Source organism: Tetrahymena thermophila (genome assembly GCF_000189635.1).
Source record: "Tetrahymena thermophila SB210 genomic scaffold scf_8254747, whole genome shotgun sequence".
Classification (NCBI taxonomy): domain Eukaryota; phylum Ciliophora; class Oligohymenophorea; order Hymenostomatida; family Tetrahymenidae; genus Tetrahymena; species Tetrahymena thermophila.
Window position 1 is genome coordinate 357,875 of NW_002476507.1, and position 22,574 is coordinate 380,448.

Genomic DNA, 22,574 nt, shown 5'->3' on the forward strand with positions numbered 1-22,574 from the left:
TATGTTAAGTTTTTGGGTGTATTCATTAATATTTTAGATTTAAGCTTTTTTTTGTTCATGGTTTCCAAGCAGATAATTTATTAAAGATTTCTCATTTTATTTTTTATATTGAAATTTAATTATTTAATTTCCAAAAAGACTAATTACAAAATTATTGTAGATCAAAACATTGAATCTCTTCTAGCAATTGTTTAGAATTTATTTAACATTCTATTTTCTATTTTTTCAAAATAGAAATATTGAGTGTTAATATTTATTCACTTACCTATACAAGATTTGTCTTTAATTAATTGTACTCTTTAGAATAATTAGTCAAGCTTTAATGAAATAAAATAGCGAAAAATAAATAGGAAAAAACATAAAGGATTAATTAAGACTTTATAATTTAATTTCTTAAATTCAAAAATAGTTTAAACTTTCTTTGGAAATAAAGAAACCGATTCTTTATTATAAGTTTGCCAAATATGCTAAAATCATAGCTCATTAAAACGCTAACAAAAAATAATTTACCTAATATTTTTAATATTCTAATATATTAACACATTTATGGTGTAGTAATATATTTTTAAATGCCATATTTTTCATAAAAATGAAGAGAAATTGATTATTTTAATTCATAAAAATAACTAAAAATGATTTTTTAAATTTTAGAAAAAATTCTTAATTGCTAAAAAAATTTGTAATTAACATTTTTTTTTATTTCTTAACTAAAATAAATAATGAAGGTTGAATATTTTTTATTAATGAGGTTACCAAATTTATGTCAAAATTGCATCAGTAGTATTTAGCTAGTTTCTAATTAAGAATTATAATTATTTGTTATAGAAACTTTTTTAAAATAGAAAAATAAATATAGACAACAGGATTTGCTTAACATAATAATTAGTTTAGAATTTAGTTACTTTTAAATAGAGCTTAGTATTTAGAATTCTAAAATTTAAAACGAAATCCTAGTTATTTTTTAATCTATTTATTTAAATTTAATACTAGAATGTTAGTAGAATAGATATATTAATTTAAAATGGCAATCAAATAAATAAATATAATATGTATACAACATATAAAATGAAATATTTATCATATATTAAAAGACACTTTTGTTAATTAATATCAATTTCTTTTATTCTTTTTTAGTAAGATTTAATATTTCGAAAACAAAGATCAATTAATAATTTTGATATAAAAGAAATTTTACCTTTATAAGGCTATTTATTTAATTTTTAAAGAAATTTATGGAAAAAAGTAAAATATATTTTATTAATTGTTTAAAAAAATGCATTTAATCTTTCTTAGGTAAGGTATTATAAAATAAATTAAGGTATTTTTTATCCAGATTTACTAAAATATATTGAATAATACTTTATATAATCAAACATATAATATCTCTTGATTTATTTCAGAAAATTTGCTTATAAAAAATCAAAATGTGTTAAGTCATCAAAATATTTATAGTACTTTAAAATTTTTGTTAATATGATACTGTAGGTGGAATAATAAATCAAAAAGACTAAAAAAATAAAGTTAATTAATAATTAATTTTTACTTCTAAATAGACTATTAATAGATTTTTGTAATACATAAATTGATTAAATACATAGATATGCGTATATATTCAGTCTTTTTTTTTGTATCTATTTAAAGCCTAAAGCTTTTTTTTATCGATACAACATTCTTTTAAAAAGTCAATACACTTTATGTGTGATTATATATCCTTTATTTTAGAGTTATAAAGCCACTCTTATATTTCTAACGTTAAGAAGTACTCAAAAATTGAGCGGTAACCTTCTCTGTTTATTAAGCGAGTCAAATATGTGTTATTAAATTTGTAATCTTTTATTATCTTTTTAGTATACTTCATAGCTTACTGGTATGATTTTTATTTCAGAAATTCTTAAACTATTTCCATATTCTTTTCATCAGTCATAAATTTAAAGAACTATCTTATCACATTTTTCATTAAATTTGGGTTTAGCTCAGAGTTTTCATAATACCCATTCTAAATGTTTTAAGAGGTAGAGTCATCATCAAACGTATCTGGCCTAATAAAATCATATTTCTAAAGCAAATGTGTAATAAAAAAATAAAAAATTTACCTTAAATTAATAACTTAATTTGATTAGTTAGAAATTTGATTGATTTCATATTATTTTTGTATATCCTTCTTTTTTATCAAATTTTAATCATATTAATAACATTATTTAAAAAAAAAATAAGCTAAATGATGATTATATCTATTTAGCAGTAATTGAAAACAGTTAAATATTTTAAAATGTTTAGATATATCTGTTAAAAAGTTATTAGTTAGATATATTAATAACATATACTAACCAAAATTTATTTTTTAAAATAGAAATAAAATATTTACTTATTAGTTGACTTCGGTTAAATATATGTTTTCGTTAGTTATGTTGAATTATTTTGGGTTATATTCTGAGAATAGTTTGAGTAATTATAACTAAATTTATTATTGCATTTTATAGTTTTGAAGAAAAAAATATAAAGAATAAAAATAAATAATATTAATTTTATTATAAAAATGTAGGCAATTAGTTGATTTAAAATTTAATCTTAAAGTTAAATAATAAGTTCTTATTCCATATAATAAATTAATTCTTCTATTTTCTATTTCTGGAAAAAAAAAATTTATTATACAAGAAAAAAAGATAATTAGTTTGTAATTTGTCAAATTCATTCATTAAATTCAATATACAAATTTTTAAATAATAAGAATATTTTTATTACTATTAAAATATTTCTAAATTATATTTTTTTAAATAAGATAAATTAAATACCTAAAAAAGGAGCTACATATGTCCTTGTTTCTTATTTGATTTTTAGTAATTTTGGTAATAAAATTTAAATAGTCCATTATTTAGAAAAAAATACACACAAAACAAATAATATAATTAATAAATATTAATAATATTATGTTTCCTATATATTATCAATCAAAAAAAACAGATAATTTTTAAAATATTTTTTGTAAAGTATTCTATTTTGTTTATTGAGTTAAAATCTAGTTAATTTCCTTTTTTTGGATTTTTGAAAACAATTTCCTTTTTTATGGTGAATGCAAAGATATTTTTTTTCAATAAGTTTTTTATATTAGAAATTAACTCTTATTTATATTAAAATAAATATTTTTAATACTATTTATTTAGATCTAGTTTTTGAATGCAAAACAAAATTTCAATCAATAACAATTCTAAAATTATCAAAATAGAGCTTTATTTTAGCTAAATAATTGCTTTTTATTAACTTAAAAGGAATTTGTGCTTTTCAGATTAAAATTTATCTTTTAAAGTAAAGAGGATCTACCACTACAAAATTGTAAAAATAATATGCTAAAAATATTAATAGTTTTGCAACCAAATACCTAATTTATGTAAGGAATCAGCTTCTAAAAATATTAGGCATAATCAAAAAAACGTATTACCTCTCCTTTCTTCAAAATAAAAAATTATTTTATTTAATTTTAATAATTGATTAATGAGTTATTTAATATTATAATTTAAAATTTTTTATAAAATATTAATTCTAAAAATATTATATAGATTACAAAAATATTAAAGTTAAATTATTTATTTTTTCTTATCTAAAGTACATTAAGTAATGTTCACTTAGAATAAACACTCTTAAATTAGTGGTTATTTATTAACCATAAAAAAATAGTTTAAGATGCAAATAATAAGTGAATGATTAATAATAATGTTGTTAGGAATAATATATCTATTTAGAAGATAATATTAAATTTATAATATTGGTAATTAGAAGATAGCTACTTTATTAGATTTATTTTGCAGGAATTTATATTGATTGTAAAAAGATTAAATAAATTAATAAGTAACTAAGTAAATACATATTACAATCAAAAATGACTGAATTAGGCCTTTATTAAAGTTAAAATTTCTTAAATGAGTAGACACCATAAGACTTAAAATACAATTAATTGCCTTCTCCTTTTTCTAACTAGAGTAGGAAATTTATTTAATCATCTTATAGTATTTACCTAACACTCTTTATTCACTTTATTATTGATATAATTGAAAACAGCATTCTTACTTCAACATATTTTTATCTTTAAATATAGGATAGCTCAAGATGAATAAAATAAGAGTAATTAATAAATATTAGAATAATCCTTATAATTCAGGTAAATGATTATAAAATTTATCTTTGAAGGCACTTTCCTATTTATTTTTGCTAATCATAAACCTAAATAAATATGAATATTATTCTTCAGCAGATAACTACCAAATAATATAAATAATAAACTATAAATAATTAGGAGGCACTAAGATAAAAGTGAATGAATCTATGTAATATGCTTAAGGAAATATGAATAGCAATAGAAAATAGAACTCGAATTCTCCATTTAGATTAATAAGTATATCAATTTATCTTCATTTTAAGTATTTTAGATAACATTAATATATGTCTAATTGATAAACAAAAATAATGAATTATTTTATTCATAAATTTAGACTCTAATTCAAATAGAAATAATGTTTAAGTAAGAGATTCGCAACTAGGTGTGTAAAATGATTAAGAAATATTGTAAAATGGATTAGAAAATAATGGTTAAATAAAATAAACAGCATAATTTTACACCTAAAAAACGAGCCCAAGGATAACAAATAAAGGAAACAATACTAAATATCAATCTAAATTGCATGATATTTTTCACTTGTATAATATCAATTTACAAAGTTAGCAATTTCCTTAGTACCAAATGCAACTTTAATAAAATAAATACTAACATAGAGTGAATGTATAATCATCGCTAGGGTCTAATAATTACTCTACAACAGCAAGTCTAAACCAAAATTATGCAAATATAAATTAGAACACTTATGACCCCTAAATATAAAACCATACAACATAACAAGATCTATAATAGTACAAATAATCTTTAGAATAAATTACTGAAAGCGGAGTTGAATCAACTAACCCTACTCAAGCAAATATTCCTTTAATAAGTCCAGATTTTGAGAAAATCGAAAAGCGAGAAAAAGTACCTTCCAATATATAATAAATGATAATTAAATAACAAATTAAAACAAGATCATCATCAAGAAAAAAAGGCAGGAATATTGCTTCCAGCTCTCTAGGAAAGCAATAAAAGCTTATCTACATACCATATGCATAAAAACCTCCTACAACTTAACCTTCTTCAAATAGATACATATAAAATTTGAACATAAACAACCTAGTTAGTAACTACAGCTAAAAAAATAATAGAGTAGTGAGATATCAGACAGAGATTAATTACACCGATAATGGGCTTGATGTAGATTTTTTATTTAAATTTTAAAAGAAAATTTTGAAGGAAATATTTTACAAATATGTAAATCAAAACATTATAAATATGTTTTATTAGATATAATGAAAATAGTTTGAACTTCTTTGATATGATTTTGATTTTTGATTAGTTTATCAATTAAATAATATAAAGTAAAATAGACAAACAAATCTCTTTTCTTCCTTTTTATTCTATTTTCTTTAATATGAACTTCAAAAAAAAAATTTTGTAATTTGATAAAGAATGATTTTTCATGAATTGAAATATTTAGTTTGAAATAGTTTATTGTTTTTTAATCAATTAAAGATTTTATTTTATAAGTTGTTTAAATTATCATTAAATTGTAGCTATTAACAAAAAGTTACAAACTAATTTTTATAAATAGAAATCTACTTAGAATATGAGCTGCCTCAATACTAGAATTAAAACACCTGATCAGTTATAATAAAGAAGAGATAGTATGGAGAGCATCGTTATGGGTTAAGAATAAATTAGTAACACAAGCTAAATTATACATACAAACAATAGTATTCTAAATACTAATTAAAATATGAATACAATAAAAAGCTTAGGAGGATAACCTCAAACAATAAATAACATAAATAGTTCATAAATTTTGAATCAAAATAGTGCAAATTAATCTTTTAATACAATTTCAATTAATCAAAATCCTAATTCTTTGAATAACTCTCCTTAAAGAATAAGAGGATACACTAAATACTAAAACCCTTCTATAATAAAATTTAACAATAACAACAGTAATAATAGCTTGGTATATTAAAATGACCAATCACCTATTTAGCATTATAATGAAGGCATATGCTTTAACTCTTAAACTAATATGTTTCTACCATCTCATAGATCAGAAAGAAATGATACTAGCCCAATATCTTGTAATAATTTGGGTGGAATGTCAGGTTCAAATGCATCTTGTAGAACTCCTTAAACTTAAATATCAGGAATGACACCTATAAATTCAACTAAAAATTATCATTTTTCCCAACCACACAGTAATAATCATGATAAACCTAAATCAGCCTTGAGTTTCTATAAAGTCAAGTCTATAAATTAATAAGAAACTGTGAAGAGGAATTAAATGACGATGGATTAGTTTTAAATATTAGACACATTAGGCAAAGGCTCTTACGCTTAAGTTAAATTAGCTATAGATAAAAGAACTAATTAAAAGATAGCTATTAAGATTTATGAAAAATTTAAATTGACAGATCCAAATAAATTCAAAAACGTCAGAAGAGAAATCAACATTCTCTCTAAAATGACTCATGAAAATATAATAAGACTTTATCATGTGATTGACACTGTTTCTAGTGTAAAAATTTTATTTAAGAAAATACATTTATATTAATAATATTCAATAGTTAAATTTAGTCATGGAGTACATAGGCAATAACAGTTTATACAATTATCTAAGAGCAAAGAGGAAAAATTAGCTTGAGATGAATTAAATAAGAAAAATTTTTATATAGATAATATCAGGAATACAATATATGCACAATAAAAATGTTTGTCACAGAGATATAAAGCTTGAGAATATTTTGATAGATGATGATTTAAACTTAAAGATTATTGATTTTGGTTTTGCCGTTGTTTCACCAATAGAAAGAAAGTTAGATTCCTTTTGCGGTACTCCTTCTTACATGTCTCCTGAAATTGTCCTTAAAAAAGAATATATTGGGTAGTATGTTGATATTTGGACCTGTGGAATTGTTCTCTATATCTTGATTTGTGGTAAATTCCCATTTAAAGGTAAATAAATATAAATTAATTTTATAAAATATTTATTTTAGCATATTTAATATATTTTGAATATACATTAATTACCAAATTTAATTTAAAGGGGCAGATGAAAAAGAGCTCTATCGAAAGATTAGTAAGCATTAATATGAAATACCTTCGTTTGTTGAGAGAGGAGCTCGGTCATTAATTTAAAGACTCCTCTCATTCAACCCAGAAGATAGACCATCTTGTTTAGAAGTAATTTTAATATTTCATTTAGCAATTATAATTTTTTATAGCTAAAAATAATCAATAATTGATAAATTCATATTAAATTGAGAGTTTTTATTGTTAATAATTTAAACATTTTTTTTAGATTTTAAAAGATAAATGGCTAACTTCTTTTGATGAAACAGTTAATTGTAATGAATAGTAAATAACAGTATAAAATTAATAAGATGAAGAAATTATTTTAGAATAAAAAGAGGATTCTGTAAATACAAAATAAAAGAGCAATAATTAAGATTGATCATAATGCTTTAATATAATGAATATGTATTTATAACAAATTAAAATTTTTTTCAAAAACCTAATAAATAATGAGCTAAAAATAGAAAATATTTTAATAAGTAATAAATAATAAAACATATAAAAAAAATATATTAAATTTAATTAACTTATTATGTTTATTTTTATTAAAAATATAAATAAAAATTTCTTTTTAAAAAATATTTTTAAATGATTAAGATGTACTTAATTAACTAATAATTAAATCTACAAATAAAAAATTGTATGTTATGATTGGTTGAAAGATCAAAATATTATTTATTATATGTCAAAATTATATATTTGTTTTAATAAAATACCAAACTAAGTAATAATCAACTTCTCAATAATTAATTTTTGAATTTGCTTTTACTTTCATTTGAATATTTTGCTTTGTTTCATTTAAATAGTATATTAGTTTTTATTAAAAAGCTAGGAATTTGTAATACTTTTTTGTTAGAAGTAATAAATAAACAATTAAAAAAACTAATGATTTTTTCAATTTCATTTAAACGAATTAATCAAAATATGCACCAGTATGAAATTTTCAATATCAAATTTATAAATATAATTTAATTATAAAAATTAGTTAAAATTTGGTTGGATCTTATTTAAAGTAAATCATTATCCATCAAATATATCTATATACATTTACACATATATTTAAATTTTATGACTTATATTATTGTTAAATTATGATGATTATGAAATTAGTAATTTTTTTTTTTGGTAATATCATTCTTATTATTTAAAGAGGATTCATTGCATAACATTAATAATGTTAAATGATAATTGAAATTTAAAGTTTTACCAGCAAAATATCTAATAATAAAAATAATACCACAATATTTAAAGTGTTTGATTAAGAAAAAGTAAAAAAAAAGAAAAGAATAAGTCTAACAACGATATTAACACAAGACATTCCAATAAGAATACTATAATCTCATTGCATTAAATGAGTCAAAATTAGGATAATAATATAGTAGATTTAAAAGCCATTACTGTACCATCTTGGTAGTAAGCCTTTAGAGATTTTCATACATAAGCAATAGCAGAGCTTCTTTAAAGTGCTGAAAATTAAAATAATTCACGTTTGAAAAATTTTATCAAGGGTTAATTTTATGAGCATGGATTATTTAATTTTGAATAAAATGTTGAAAAAGCTATTGAATGCTATAAGCAAGGAGCTAAATTATCAGATCCACTGTGCTGCTATAGATTGGCCGAGGCATATAGCCATTAAGTAAATTATAAAAATATGATTAATTTTAGATAAATGTTTTGAAAATATTATGCTTGAAAAAACTTTTAATTTTTAAATTTATGAGCAACTTTGAACATCGGATTTAAAATATTTTTTTAATTATTTGCTAAATAAACATATAACATTATTATCAATAGGAAAATCCGTTAAAGATAATACCAGATTTTGAAGATAATTTATATTATTAGGTCATGACTATGTGTTTCACTTAGCTTTATTATGGGGTTTCTTTATTCAATTGTGAAGATTGGTTTTAAAATTACTTGAAAATAGACCCAGAATTAAATACCCTAAATAGAGTAGTGCGTTAAAATGTAAAAGATAGAACCCAATATGCTAGCGAATTTCAAAACGAATACTCTGTTCAAAATTTAATCAAGTTACTCTTAACTATGAGAACACACAATGTAGATTTAAATTCAAAAGATAGTGTTGAAAACGAAAAGACAAGAGTTTAAGAAATATATGACAAGATAATTGAGTCTCTTAGCTAAAGCATTCAAAAGAGAGCAGAAGATTAGTAAAATTCTTCATCGTTTGCATACGAAACCTTACTATACTTATTTGCTACTGAGTCATTTAATTCTGATAAAAGAGTGGATAGCTGTCTCTAAATTTTGGTGCAGTATCCTAAGTTTTTAGTGTCAGCTACAGAAAATCTTTATCAAGAAATTGAAATTATTTCTTAGTCATAATTAGACAATATGTTCTTTTCTCATATGAGATTTGTATTGATCGAAATACATAATATTTCAAAGATGCTTAGAAATTCAGAGAAAGAATCAGATAAGTAGGATTATGAGAGACTCCTCTAAGTACTTGAGAAAACATTTGAAGCTGTTTACAAATTTAAACAAGAGGAAAAAATTAAAGAATAGGGAGATATCATTTTTATTACAAGGTAATTTACGTTTATTCTTTTGTTTTAGAAATTAATTAAATAGCTTCTCTAAATTTTCTTTTCTTCTTTGTTTAATTAAACTAGTCAGTGTGTTTGTTCAAAAAAAATGCATTAGCTTTATAATTATCTTCATATTTTTAATTAAATTCCTTGAAATATTTAGGCACTATGCTGAATTAATCAGTAAAAAAGGCACAAAAGAAGGAATTGAAAAAGCTATTTAAATCTAGTAATAAGAACTGGACTTGCAGAATCAAGGTGATGAATAATTGGCATTTTGCTATTATAAATTAGGCTCTTTTTATAGAAAAATTCTTAAATCTAAAAATATAAAGAACGATAGCACAAACTAACAGCCTGAGATACTTTTGAATGGCGAAAAGAATAATGAGGAAGATTTTCAAAACTAATTAAGTGAAAAAATGAAAAAATATTTTGAAAAAGCAGAGGCATTATACAACTCAAGAGTGAAAAACATTAATGAATAACCACTGTCTAAGATGTTAAGCACATTCTACCTTGGACGTATACACTAGAAAATTAAATCTAATAACAATGTAGCTTATAGATACTTCTTCAAGGTTTTGCAAATTTACAACTAAAACTAAAAATTATTATCTAACTGCAGAACACTTCAATTTGAAATAGCCTATTTGAAGTCTCTTAAACGTCTAAATGGAATACAATAGACTGATCCAAATTTATATTTACAAAATTATATTACTTTAAATAATTAATAAACTAATCATAACACTTTTTCAAACACTTAAAACGCCTATCTTAATGACACTAATTCTCAATTTATCAATAAGAGTGATTAAAATAACTCTATTCACTCAAATATTCATGATACTTAATCTATAAATAAGAGAAATGCAAACCAACAGCAATTAGAAATCTATTAAAGTAGCATTTACTAAGGAGCTAGAATGATGGCTCCATGTGGTACTTTGCAGAGCATGGGATCCTACAGAGCTATGAATCATATGCAAAACGTAAAAGATGATTAGAATTTTGCTTCAGGTTTAGCAAAAGCTTTCCAAAGAGAATACGTATTAGAAATACCAGCTAAAGAAATAAGAATTAAAAGTATGATGCGTAAGGGATAATTTGGTTCTGTACATACAATTATGTACAAAGATGAGCTATATGCTGCCAAATAAATTTAATTTGTCCCAAGAAACTTCTATGATAAACTTCTAGAAGAGCTCAAAAATAATCTAGAGGTTGTCCACCCTACACTTTTCCCTATCCTTGCAGTTACTAAATGGTATTCCAACAAAGAACATAGAACTTCTAAAGATCCAATTAATATTTTACTTATCATGGATTTGAAAAAAAGTAATTTGGAGTAAGTTTTATAAGAAAACTTGGTACTCTCTTAATCAATTGCATTCAGGATAGCTAGTTAAGTGTGCAGCGGAATTTGTGCACTACATGACCATGACATAATCCATACAAATATTAAGCTCAAAAATATTTTAATTGACTCTAATTTTAACGCCTTTATTACTGATTGGGGTATTTCTCATCTTTTCTCTAATGAAATAGACAGAAATTTAGATGAGTTTACCACTTCATTAGCTTTTGCTGCTCCTGAACTTATTTAAGGAATCTCGCTTGAAAGAGGTAGCATAAGTGGAAAATCCTAATTTTAAGAAAACATAAGCTCTAACTTTAATTAAAATATAACTGCTTATTTCTCTTCTAATGGTGAAAATAGCAATCCAAATAAAGAAAATATGTTTGAAGAAAATGCTGTTCGTACCTCCAGAATTAGTAATTTCTCCAAAGAGTCTGATGTATGGTCATTTGGTGTAGTTCTTTTATGCCTTTTCTTTGAATTTTACCCTAATGAAAAGAGTATTAAAGACATAAACTTATATAATGGTGTGACCATACTAAACTGCAATCCAAAGCTATAGCAAATTTACTCTCTAATTTAAGATATGCTGAAAATACAACCATCTTAGCGTATTTCAATAAGCTAAGTTTAACAAAGACTTTAATAAATGCAAATTTTCTTTGACTCAGGGAATAACTATGAAAACTGATGCATGCAACTTTTATTGCAAAGCTAAATTTATTCTAATTAAATAACAAAATTAAATTAAAAAATATTTTGAATATTAAAATTTAAAACAGAAGCTCAATCAAATTAAATAAATAAATCCATCAAAAAATTGTTATTATATTTATAAAATTTATATTTAAGAAAGAAAAAAATTGTTAATATGTTAATTAATGCTTGTATTATTATATGATAAAACCTATATTTGCAGTATCTTTTACTTTATCTGCTTAATTAGTAAAATGAATCTCGCTTTATCAATAATTTTATTTAATTTTAGAATTTTTAATTTTTAAAATTTCAAATAAAATAAATTTTTTTTTTAAAAATTAAAATCATAAGAATAAATTATAAATAAATAACACAAAAAATTAATGAATTAGCTTAGTAAATTTAAAATATTGATTAATTTAAATTATCGTTGTAAAAGACTATCTAGGCATTGAACCTAAGTCAATTATTTTCTTATTTTTAACAATATTAGGGTAATTTCATAAGGGCAATAAGGTTTTTAGATCATTTTAGAAAAAAGCATATTTCTTTTATTCAAAATGAGAGATCTAATTTAATAATTGTTAAATTTCTGAAAAACTAAAAAATAAAGGAGAATGATACTAATAACAAATGTAGAAGTAGACTAAAAATCAAACATTCTGCACAATTAAAAAATTAAAAAAAACTTAAATAAATCATAACAATTACGATTTCATATCATTTATTATAGCTTGCTGAATACATAAAATAGTATAATTTTATATTTCTATATTTATTCAAAAAAATAAAATGATAAAATTTTGGTAAGAATCTATCATACAAATGATTATGGTTGGCCATTAGAGAAATAAAAATTTTGTTGTTTTAATTTCATCAAAATTAAATGTAAGAAATTTATATAATAATTGTTTGCTGGATAATAATGAAGTGAAAAATAAAGGATTTATTCAGATTTGAAGATTTGTGCGGGAAAACGGTAATATTGAGTAATAGAAGTATTAATATAAGACTATATAAAGAAAGAAGAAAAAGAAGGAAGAAAATTCAAAAAGAGACTCTTTGATTCAATTGATTTCATTCAATTTTGAATAAAATTAGAAAAAATGAAAATAGAAATTTGAAACTGATAAAATGGTCAGAGGAATACAAAATTTTGTAAATAAAGGTTTCGAAAGACATAAGTTACATTAAAGGTGCGCGCTCATTAAAAAAGTAAAATGGCATGCAGAATCGAGAGGACAACTCTTGTAGAAGAAAAAAGGGGTAAAAAAAGAAGGGATTAATTCAGATCCCCTCACTTAGCTTTTATTATTACAAAGAGAAAATCAATACGCATCGATCTATATTTAAAAAGAAAGGAATGCAATCAAAAAAACAAGAGAGAAATTTTAAACTTAATAAGAAAGATTTATTTTTTCTTTTTATTAAACACTAACCGCCTGCTTGCTATCGTTCACGCACAATCTCTTTGTTTCTAAAAAATTTTATTCTAAAATAGATATTTTCAAAAATTCATTTTTATTTTATTTTGAAAGATTTATGCCTACTATATTTTCGTTAAGATTTTTTGTCAGTTTTTTTGGTAGGTATGTAGTGAAAGATTTATTTATTATATTTTAAAAATGACCAAGCAAAAATAATCCATATAATATAACTTATTCCAGCCTATTCCGCTCAAATCCTCTTGGCTATCGCCATGAGACATGAGTCGAAGGAGGATTAAATTTCCTACAAAAATTAAGATCTTTTATTGAAAGCAAGAGATTGCTGCTTAAAAAGCCATCCTACTCATTTTTGATGTATTTTCATATTGCGCTAAATACTTCTATTCATTTTGCTGGTTTCTTTGCTCCAAGCTAATAAAAAGAAGAGTAAGATTGACAAAAAACAAAAAAAAGAGGAAAATGAAATTGATATTAAGCTTTTAAAAGGCATAGCACTACAAAACAAGAGGAAGGATTTAGAATTAAAATGAATTTAGAATATATTTAAAAAGAAAAATCATATAAAAAATGAAGAAAGATTAAAAAACTCTATCAGAATCATCCTTAATACACATACTCTACTTTAATCAAACACATATTATTGAACTAGTAAGAAGAAAGTACATTGAAATAGCACATACACAAATACATATACATTTTTGTAATTTTTTTACTCAATAACTTCTATCCTGCTGCGCAAAAGGATACCATTCTTTGGAAAATTGCGAGTTGTCCTTAGAGCTTGCAGAATCTGAAGATAGTAATCCTAAATGAGCTTTAGGTGTTGAGAACAATCTTTTAGAAGTAGGAGAATTTATAGATTTTTTGTATTTTTACAGTGTTAATTATTATTTCATGTTGAGGTTGATAAAAGTATTTGAGAGAATTTCCAAAAATATTTATGCTATGAGCGCAGTACTGCTTTTCCTTCCTCCATCCGTGAACCAGTCAGCATAGTAATAATATATATATAGGTTGAATTATTATAATATTGAATTTTATTGAGTTGTTTTGTAATTTTTTTTTAAATCATGTACATTACTACTCAACGAGGTTCAGCAGTCTTAGCACTAGATCTGTTTTTAGTAGAGTGCTTACCCAAGAGAGCTTTATGGATGTGAGGAATGACACCACCACCAGCAATGGTAGCCTTGATCAAAATATCTAATTCTTCATCACCTCTAATAGCCAAGAGCAAGTGACGAGGAGTGATTCTTCTGACTTTGAAATCCTTAGAAGCATTACCAGCCAATTCCAAAACTTCTGCTGTTAAATATTCCAAAATAGCAGCAGCATAAACAGCAGCAGTAGCACCAACTCTGTTCTTAGCACTAACTCTACCCTTCAAAAATCTGTGGATTCTACCGACTGGGAACTTTATTATTATAATATTTTAGCGTTAATAAAATCACAACTGAGTCAAATGCTCAGAATGATGGACATCCTGATGCCAATATTACTTATAAACCAGCCTTATAAGAACGTGATTGAGGAGTCTTCTTATTCTTGGCGCCTCCGACTTTACCACCTTTGCCACCTTTACCACCTTTACCGCCTTTTCCGCCAGCCTATTTTATTTGAAAATTGATTAAAAATGAGATTAAGCCACTCTAAAAAAAATTTAAATTACCATTTTCTTTTTTACTTGTTTTTATTTCTTTTTCTTTTAATTTTTCTTTTTTTGCTTTTTACTTTTTTCTTTTGTTTATTTGCTTTCTTTTTCTTCTTCTTGAGAAGAGAATCCAATATAATTAAAGATCACACAATAAATAAAATCAAATCAAATCAAAACAAAACAAAAGGATGATAAATCAAAGATAAAAGAAAGAAGGTATTATTATGATTATTTATTGATTGATCAATTGGAATCTTGCTTTGATTTTCCTTTATTATTATCATCATCATCATTCATATTGTATATTATTTCATTCATACTGCAATAGAAAAGTATTATATTGTTTTAGATTGAAATTTCAATAATTTATTAGTAAAGGTGGGAACAATTATTCCCTTTTCATAACTAACTAACTATCTATCTATTTAATAATAAAGAGGTTCAATCAATTTAGCATATATAAAAAAGCCTTCAATAAACATTAGTAAAAATTGAATAGAAATCAAATAGTATAATCTATATAAAACAACTCGTATATTGATTGCCTTTTTAATATATAGAATGCTTTTATTATGTATTTGGGGGGGAATCAAAATAATTTATATTAAGGTCTATCTATATTCTCTCTTTCATCCTTAAAAATAAAAATCTCAAATTTGATTGGATAAATTCAATCAAAATCCGATTTTTGGAGAGAGCAGCATTTATCTAATATATTTTTTATTTTTAGTTAATCATAATAAATACTTTCATAAGTTAGGGGTAAAATAATAAAATGCTTTTGATTTGCTTTCTTTCTATCCATCTGTCCTGCGATTATTCTTTTAAAAATTATTTTCAAGTTTGAATTAAATAAAATATAAACGTTAATTTCCTTCTAATTTCAAATTTCTATACTAAAATAAACAGAATCATATTTTAAACTGAAGAATAAAAATATATGACCAAACACAGTTAGACATAATATTTTGATTTGATAACTTATTTAAAATAGTAGATTTTAGTGAGCTTAAAATTAAGCTTTATAAAATTTTACATTTAATTTTTTAAATAAATTTATTAATACTTATTTGAAAATAAGTAATCAATCACCATCTAACTAGTTTCTATTTTAAATTTGAAATGTAAAAAAATTAATTTTGATAATTAATACTCTAAAATACAATTTGTGATAGTTTTGATTTATTATGGCCTATAATTTTACTTTACCAAAAAAAAATAAATAATTAATGAAGATTATTTACACGATGATAATAATTTAAACTTAACATTAAAAGACTTCTGATTTATCATTCAAAATTTTAATGATTGAAGAATAATAGAGCTTTTTAGGAAAATTTAAACTTTTTTTATAGCATTTTATGTATTTTTGAATTAATTATTAGAATACTTTGATATATAATTTACACATATTATTTGAAATTGAAGATAATTTGATAAGAGATTTAAAAGAGCATGCATAAAAATATATAATTTATAGTTAAAGTGCTACAAGTTCTAATATTATATTCTTTGTAAAATTTAAATTAGTTTTTAGGATTTATTGTTTTTTTATTATCACTTATTGTCAATCTATATAGTTATGAGGTAAAATAACTAAATAAATAGGGAAGCATATTTTGATAGATTTAAACAAACTATCCATTTGTTTGAAAATAAATATTATTGTTTTTAAATAAAAGTAGATAATCAATCACTCTTCTTGGAACTCTTTTGCTTCTTTTTAATTTCATTTTTTCCCTCCTAGCTTTCTTCTTCTGGTTAAGAATCTTTAGTATCAAACCATCTATTGTGGAACTAGAAGAATTTCTCAAATGCTTTCTTTTTATTTAAAAAATGCTTAATATAAATTTTTTCACTTACCAAATAAATTTACTCTCTTCCATTTCTTCAATTACTTTCCTAAATAGGTGTTTGGATCTTCACAAGGATATCTTTAAGCAAGAACTCCATCTTCAAAAATTATTAATGTAGGGAACTCATTAGATTCTGGGGCTACATTCACATCTATATCATCATAAATTCCTTTAACTTTGTTTACATCAACTATTTTTAAATTATAACAAATTTTTAATTATTCTTTTTAAAGTATAATTTTAGCATAGATTATCAAAATTAATGGAAAATTTACCTGAATAGAATTTAAATTTATTTGTAGAATATTTTTCTGCAAAATAAGCCCATAATGCACGAGTCTAATTATTATACAAAATTTATTAGAAAAAGATAGTATTTTTAAAATAAAATATATTAATTTGAAAGAGAAATGTGAATTACATCAGTTGAAAGTTCTTCATTATCTCTGTAGAATTCAACAAATTACATATTTGTATCCTTAAAAGTGAGAACACTATCATCTCTTTTAGCTCCTTTCTTTGCATATTTCTTTACTGCATTTTACCATTATTCTTCATTTCTAATTGGAGTTATTTTTGGGCATTTACCAAGGTATCTAGGTCTCTTTAAAAATAAAAACATTACCATAAAGAGAGTAGAATACATTATTCCTGTGGGTAAATCATAAACTAAGTAACGAGCTATTATAGTTACTTTTGCAATATTTATGTAGCTTGAAAAGAATTATTCTCCTGAACAACACTAGATATACTTGACTATTAGTAATGCAACCAATGATAGAAATACATTTCCCTTAGATTTAAAATTGTAAACAACAGAACTCCAAGAATATTAGGTAAATTCGTTTACAAGATAATGATAAAAATGGAATGATACATAGCATATCATAAACAATGTATTTAAGATGTAATAACTATGATTGAATCTTTAAATGAGCGACATTAATCCTATTTATCCTATATAAATTCTTTAAATTTAAGCTTATCTAATGTTAACTTCCTCACTAAAATGGAAAACTTCTTAAAAGAACTAACTATAAATCTTTAAACAATTTTTATTGTTTTTATTTAGAAAACTTTTAATTATTATTGCTATATGATAATATAAATATAGCTTTAGTTTATAAAAAAAGTGATAGCATGTTATTTATTAAAAATAGTACTTTAAATGCATCATAAAAAACTGGAGATTTAACACTAAAACTCCATATCTATTTCTTTAATTGATATTATTTATTTTTTAAATTTATTAATTCTATCAGCATATAACTATAAAATTAATTTTATTTACAATCTTAAATATCCTACCTACTTATTAAACTTCTATTTATTTTTTTTAATTTAAATTATCAGACAATAAACATTAAATTTTTTTTTTTAAAATAATGTTTTCAAAAATTAAATAAAAAAAAATAAATTTTGACAGATTTTTTAAATCATAATTAAAAAATAATTTATTTAATGTAAATCAAATTAGAATTATTTTGAAAAAATTTTAAAAATAATTTATGAGATGTTACATCTTACTTTAGTTATTATTTTTTGCAAAAAAAATGTTCAGCTAATTATTGTTTCTGATAGAATTAAAAGTTTTATATTTGAATTAGATGTTAAAAAATATTGAAAAAATTATTTAAGCAATTCAGATCTAAATAAATTGTTAACTTATAGATGATAATTCATCTAATTAATAAATAAATAAAGTGCATTAGTCTTGTCTTTGTACTCTTGGTGTATTCAGTAGTATTTTATTAATATATATTCATATATACATACATCTTTAAAATCAAATAAATTGAAAAGTAAAAATCAAATCCAAAAAAATCTTTTGAAAAACAACTTTTTGATTTTTTAAATTGATAAATAATACAAAACAAAATATAAAAGTTTTAACAAAATGAGTGATTATAGACAAGAGGTAGAGAAAAAAGTATATTTATTAAATAATATATTTACTATAATTTTAAAAAATAATTTTTTAATACAAAGTTATCAAAAAGGAGTCAAAGCAACGAAGTTTCTATGATTGTTCAAGATATATTAAACTAAAATAACTAAAATAATAATACATAAATATCATATCATTTATAAACTGGACCATTATCTGCAAATACTACTTTTAATTAATAGAACATATTGAATTCTACTTTTAATAGGAGAAAGGAATCAGCTAGGGCTTCCTACACAAATATTATGGACAGTAAATAAAATATTTTTAATTTTTCAGTTAAAATTAAAAAATTAATTTAAAAATCGTTAATATTAATTTAAACACTCTCAATTTGATTCTTATATTTTATGTATGAAAAATTTATTTATGCTTTGTTTCTATTAGAGTTTTTCAACTTTTGTTTAAAAAAAAGGAAGCTGGATAGGTAAATAAGATAAAGATGGGATTCTTATTTACTGCAATGAGCTTAATAGATAGATAGAGTAGAAAAATCAAGAACTAAATAAAGCATATAAAGAGTGCAGTATATATAAAGTAGCTGTAGAATAAAAGATATAAGAATGTTTGAGAGATGGATCTAATCCCCTTAATCCTGTAGTTGAACTTCTCTAAAAGGAAAGAAATGATTTAAAATCAGAAATAATTGAATTAAGTGCTAGCGAAAATTTTTTAAAAGACGAAATATCCAGGTTGGAGCAAGAAGGGAACCAAAAAGAAAAAATTTTGAGAGAATATGAAGCCTTTCTTGAATCAAAAGACAAGACTATTTTAGAATTAAAGGATAAGTTTGAGTTGGATTAAAAAAAGAACGAACAACTCAATCATGAGATAATTAACTTTTAAGAAGTTTATGATTCTAAAGAGAAGCTGTAGGCTTAGTTAGAAAATAGAATTTATGTACTTGAATAAGAAAACATGGAACTTAGGGCCAGACTAGAGAATACAGAAATGGAGTACAAAGGATATCTAGGTTAATTTGAAGGAGAAAAGACTAAAATATTAGAAGAAAACTAAAGATTTAACAATTTAAAAGATAATTTAAGTGAAACTTTTTCCGTTATTGGACAATTCATAAATGATTTTTCTAAAGTCACTAAGCTAAAAAATGTGCAATCAATCACAGTTGATTCCTTTCATAAAATGATATCTTAATTTGATTTTAATGTTTAAACCCAAGAAGTTGAGTCTATAGATTTTCTTTAAAAGTGGATTGTTAGTCTTTTTGAATAAGTTGAAGTAATATTTACTCATTTTGTTTATACTTTAATCAATACTCAAACAATCATATCACAAAAAGAAAAATATTTACATGATTTTTTATATTTTTATGGTGATTTTCAAAAATTTAATTTATTAGATTTAAAAGAAATATTAAATTAAACACATTTTTTTATTGATCAGAAATTTAAAATTATATTTTTAAGAATGTTAACTTATGCATTTTATAATATAGTTTTAAACAAATATGATACTAAAACTTGAGGAAGAAGCAGAAGCAAATAATGACAGAATTAAAGATCTGTAAAAAGATTTATACGAATCTGTAAATATTGGTAGAATTTTTAAAGAGAAAGAAATTAAACTGCTAAAAGAAATAGAAATGATAAAAAGGAATTATGAAGAAGATAGAGGATAAATTTAAAACAATCTTCAAAAAGAAAACTAATTTATAATAGAAAACGAATAAACAAAAAATGAAATTAGAAATCTTACAGAGTAGCTTCAAACAGCTCATGAATAGGTAATTATTTACTATATTTTCATTCATAAATCTCACTATTCTTAGGTACAAAATTTACACGAAGAAATGGAAACAAGTTAGTAGCTCCATCAGGCTAAAGAATAGTAAGAGAAAATATTGAAAGAGACAATTGATGAGCTTTAAAACGAAAGTGAAAGAATGAAAAACTAAAAAGAAATATTTTAAAATGCTTTATTTAAGTAAATTAGTTAATTAGAATTTTAAGTGAAGTAACTTTGTTTAATTATATCTAATAGATTATGCCATATCTTGCCTCATGTAGAGTTAGAACAGTTAATCAAAGATTTTATATAAAATAGTGAGTAATTGTATTTAGCTTAAATTGAGCAAGAATAATAAGAATTATAATTCCAAGAAAATGATGAGGATTTGAAAAAATCTGTGAAAGAAGACACTTTGAATTCAAGATAAATTATTTCAAAAAGAAAAGTTGTAGAACAAGTTAGAGAAAATTTGAAAAACGTTGTCTCTAAATGTAGAAAATTGAGAGAAAGAGAATCATATATTCTTAATGAGATTGATAAAATATCCTAATTAGAAAAATAGAGAATTGAAAAATCATTGACAATAGAAAGAGAGTTTTATAAAGTAATTAATTTAATTTCATATAATTAATTGATGATAAATTAATTTTTAGATGAAAAGCTTGATGTAATATGAATAAAAAAGAAATGAAGCCTTAATGAGATAAGCTGATCAATCTCCTAACACTATTTTGCTTAAAAATAGCAATATTTATTAACAATCTCCTAATTATAGTGATATTTAAAGCTAAAGGTAAAACTATTTGAAAAATTTGATTTAAATATTTATTAAAACAAAATAAAAAGAAACTAATTTTTAAGCAGTAATGATTTAGATTATCAAAAATAATCTGAATTTAATAACAAAGAAAACGAAAGAGACTAAAATATCAAATTAAAGACTGAAGATGATCAATAAAGTTAACAAATATACAATTAAATAGATAGATTAGGTAAATTAAACATCAATTTAAAAATTAACAAATAAAAAATTATATTTAATTTTTAGATGCATAATCTATTAGAAACAAAATAGCAAAGCAGCAGTCTCTATCTAGATAGATAAGTGCTTCAATGCTTGATGTAAATAAGGATAAAATAATTAATAATCTTTTAAGTTCAAATATTTCACTGAGAAATAATGTAACAACCTTAAAAAATTCATCATCTCTCAACAATCTTAACTTGAATTATGGTAAAAAGACATCAATAGACATTCAATATAGCATGCTTGGAAGTCAAGATAAAAATGCTATGCTTCGTATGAAATTAGAAGACAAGCTAATGAACTCTAAAAGAAATTTGGGTTTAACTTATAAATAAAATTAATTATGATTTATTTATTTATTGTAAATTTTATCAAATTAAATTATCTATTGTTTTTATTTTTTTAATTTATAAATAAAATGTAAAAATTTAAGCACTTATTGAAACTTCACATTAAGTCATCTAATAATAAGACAGTTAATATTTGATCTATTTTTACTTTATCATTTTAAAATACTAACTCTATTGAGAATCTTTCCAAAAATTTTTTCTTAATCACCTCATTTGGAAACATTATTGTAATTTGAATAGCCTGCTACTTTTAATATTCTTTAGCTAGCTAATATTAATTCTCACTTCAAACCTTCTGTTTATAATATTTTAACTCCCATTATATAATTTATTTCCTTATAGTCGATTAATTAATTGCTTATTCATCATCCTTTTCAAAATAAGACAATTTTTTATTTTATAAAAGAATTGTCACTTTAAGTTTGTCTATTATCAAACCAAGCAAAATAAAAGTATCTATTGAGTTTGAATTATATTAAATTTTAACTCTAAAGACATAGTTAATTTTAATTTTAATTAAAATCATTTTGGCTAATTAGTCAATGAAGGAAGAATACTAAGAGAAGGGAAATAAAACTAAAAAAATTTCTCCATCTTTTTTTTATATTGGTTATTAATAATGAATTAAGTAAAACATGTATGTTTTTATATTTGTGAAAAATAATAAATATAATATGAATAATTGAATGAAAAGATAAAAACTTGATATTTATGTGACAACAAAAAGGTT

General features: G+C 22.5%; 8 protein-coding genes across 8 annotated transcripts; 4 read left to right on the top strand and 4 right to left on the bottom strand. All coding sequences in view use genetic code 6, as the record gives it.

The window, feature by feature from the left end:
• Positions 1–1,612: 1,612 nt before the first annotated feature.
• On the bottom strand, positions 1,613–2,473 carry TTHERM_00143610 (hypothetical protein; the record flags this gene model as incomplete). The annotated part of the gene is made up of 3 exons (XM_001011100.2): positions 1,613–2,039; positions 2,094–2,161; positions 2,366–2,473. 3 exons carry the CDS (start codon positions 2,471–2,473, stop codon positions 1,613–1,615), a joined length of 603 nt encoding a protein of 200 aa, XP_001011100.2.
• Positions 2,474–3,874: 1,401 nt separating this feature from the next.
• On the top strand, positions 3,875–7,568 carry TTHERM_00143620 (Serine/Threonine kinase domain protein; the record flags this gene model as incomplete). The annotated part of the gene is made up of 8 exons (XM_001011101.2): positions 3,875–3,974; positions 4,091–4,153; positions 4,289–4,387; positions 4,485–5,290; positions 5,688–6,632; positions 6,682–7,069; positions 7,161–7,297; positions 7,416–7,568. The coding sequence occupies 8 exons, from the start codon at positions 3,875–3,877 to the stop codon at positions 7,566–7,568; spliced, it is 2,691 nt and encodes an 896-aa protein (XP_001011101.2).
• A 972-nt stretch (positions 7,569–8,540) lies between these two features.
• On the top strand, positions 8,541–11,804 carry TTHERM_00143630 (protein kinase; the record flags this gene model as incomplete). The annotated part of the gene is made up of 3 exons (XM_001011102.2): positions 8,541–8,828; positions 8,987–9,750; positions 9,914–11,804. 3 exons carry the CDS (start codon positions 8,541–8,543, stop codon positions 11,802–11,804), a joined length of 2,943 nt encoding a protein of 980 aa, XP_001011102.2.
• A 2,169-nt stretch (positions 11,805–13,973) lies between these two features.
• Positions 13,974–14,156, bottom strand: TTHERM_00143650 (hypothetical protein; the record flags this gene model as incomplete). The annotated part of the gene is made up of 1 exon (XM_001011104.1): positions 13,974–14,156. One exon carries the CDS (start codon positions 14,154–14,156, stop codon positions 13,974–13,976), a length of 183 nt encoding a protein of 60 aa, XP_001011104.1.
• Positions 14,157–14,344: 188 nt separating this feature from the next.
• On the bottom strand, positions 14,345–14,932 carry TTHERM_00143660 (histone H2A; the record flags this gene model as incomplete). Its single annotated transcript, XM_001011105.3, has 3 exons — positions 14,345–14,674; positions 14,760–14,867; positions 14,930–14,932. 3 exons carry the CDS (start codon positions 14,930–14,932, stop codon positions 14,345–14,347), a joined length of 441 nt encoding a protein of 146 aa, XP_001011105.2.
• A 1,671-nt stretch (positions 14,933–16,603) lies between these two features.
• Positions 16,604–17,416, bottom strand: TTHERM_00143670 (hypothetical protein; the record flags this gene model as incomplete). Its single annotated transcript, XM_001011106.3, has 4 exons — positions 16,604–16,735; positions 16,791–16,960; positions 17,046–17,109; positions 17,192–17,416. 4 exons carry the CDS (start codon positions 17,414–17,416, stop codon positions 16,604–16,606), a joined length of 591 nt encoding a protein of 196 aa, XP_001011106.3.
• A 61-nt stretch (positions 17,417–17,477) lies between these two features.
• On the top strand, positions 17,478–17,630 carry TTHERM_000143679 (hypothetical protein; the record flags this gene model as incomplete). The annotated part of the gene is made up of 1 exon (XM_012796341.1): positions 17,478–17,630. One exon carries the CDS (start codon positions 17,478–17,480, stop codon positions 17,628–17,630), a length of 153 nt encoding a protein of 50 aa, XP_012651795.1.
• Positions 17,631–18,667: 1,037 nt separating this feature from the next.
• On the top strand, positions 18,668–21,841 carry TTHERM_00143680 (hypothetical protein; the record flags this gene model as incomplete). The annotated part of the gene is made up of 9 exons (XM_001011107.3): positions 18,668–18,700; positions 18,760–18,970; positions 19,134–19,957; positions 20,175–20,462; positions 20,508–20,662; positions 20,720–21,071; positions 21,121–21,260; positions 21,314–21,459; positions 21,516–21,841. 9 exons carry the CDS (start codon positions 18,668–18,670, stop codon positions 21,839–21,841), a joined length of 2,475 nt encoding a protein of 824 aa, XP_001011107.2.
• Between the last annotated feature and the right edge of the window lie 733 nt (positions 21,842–22,574).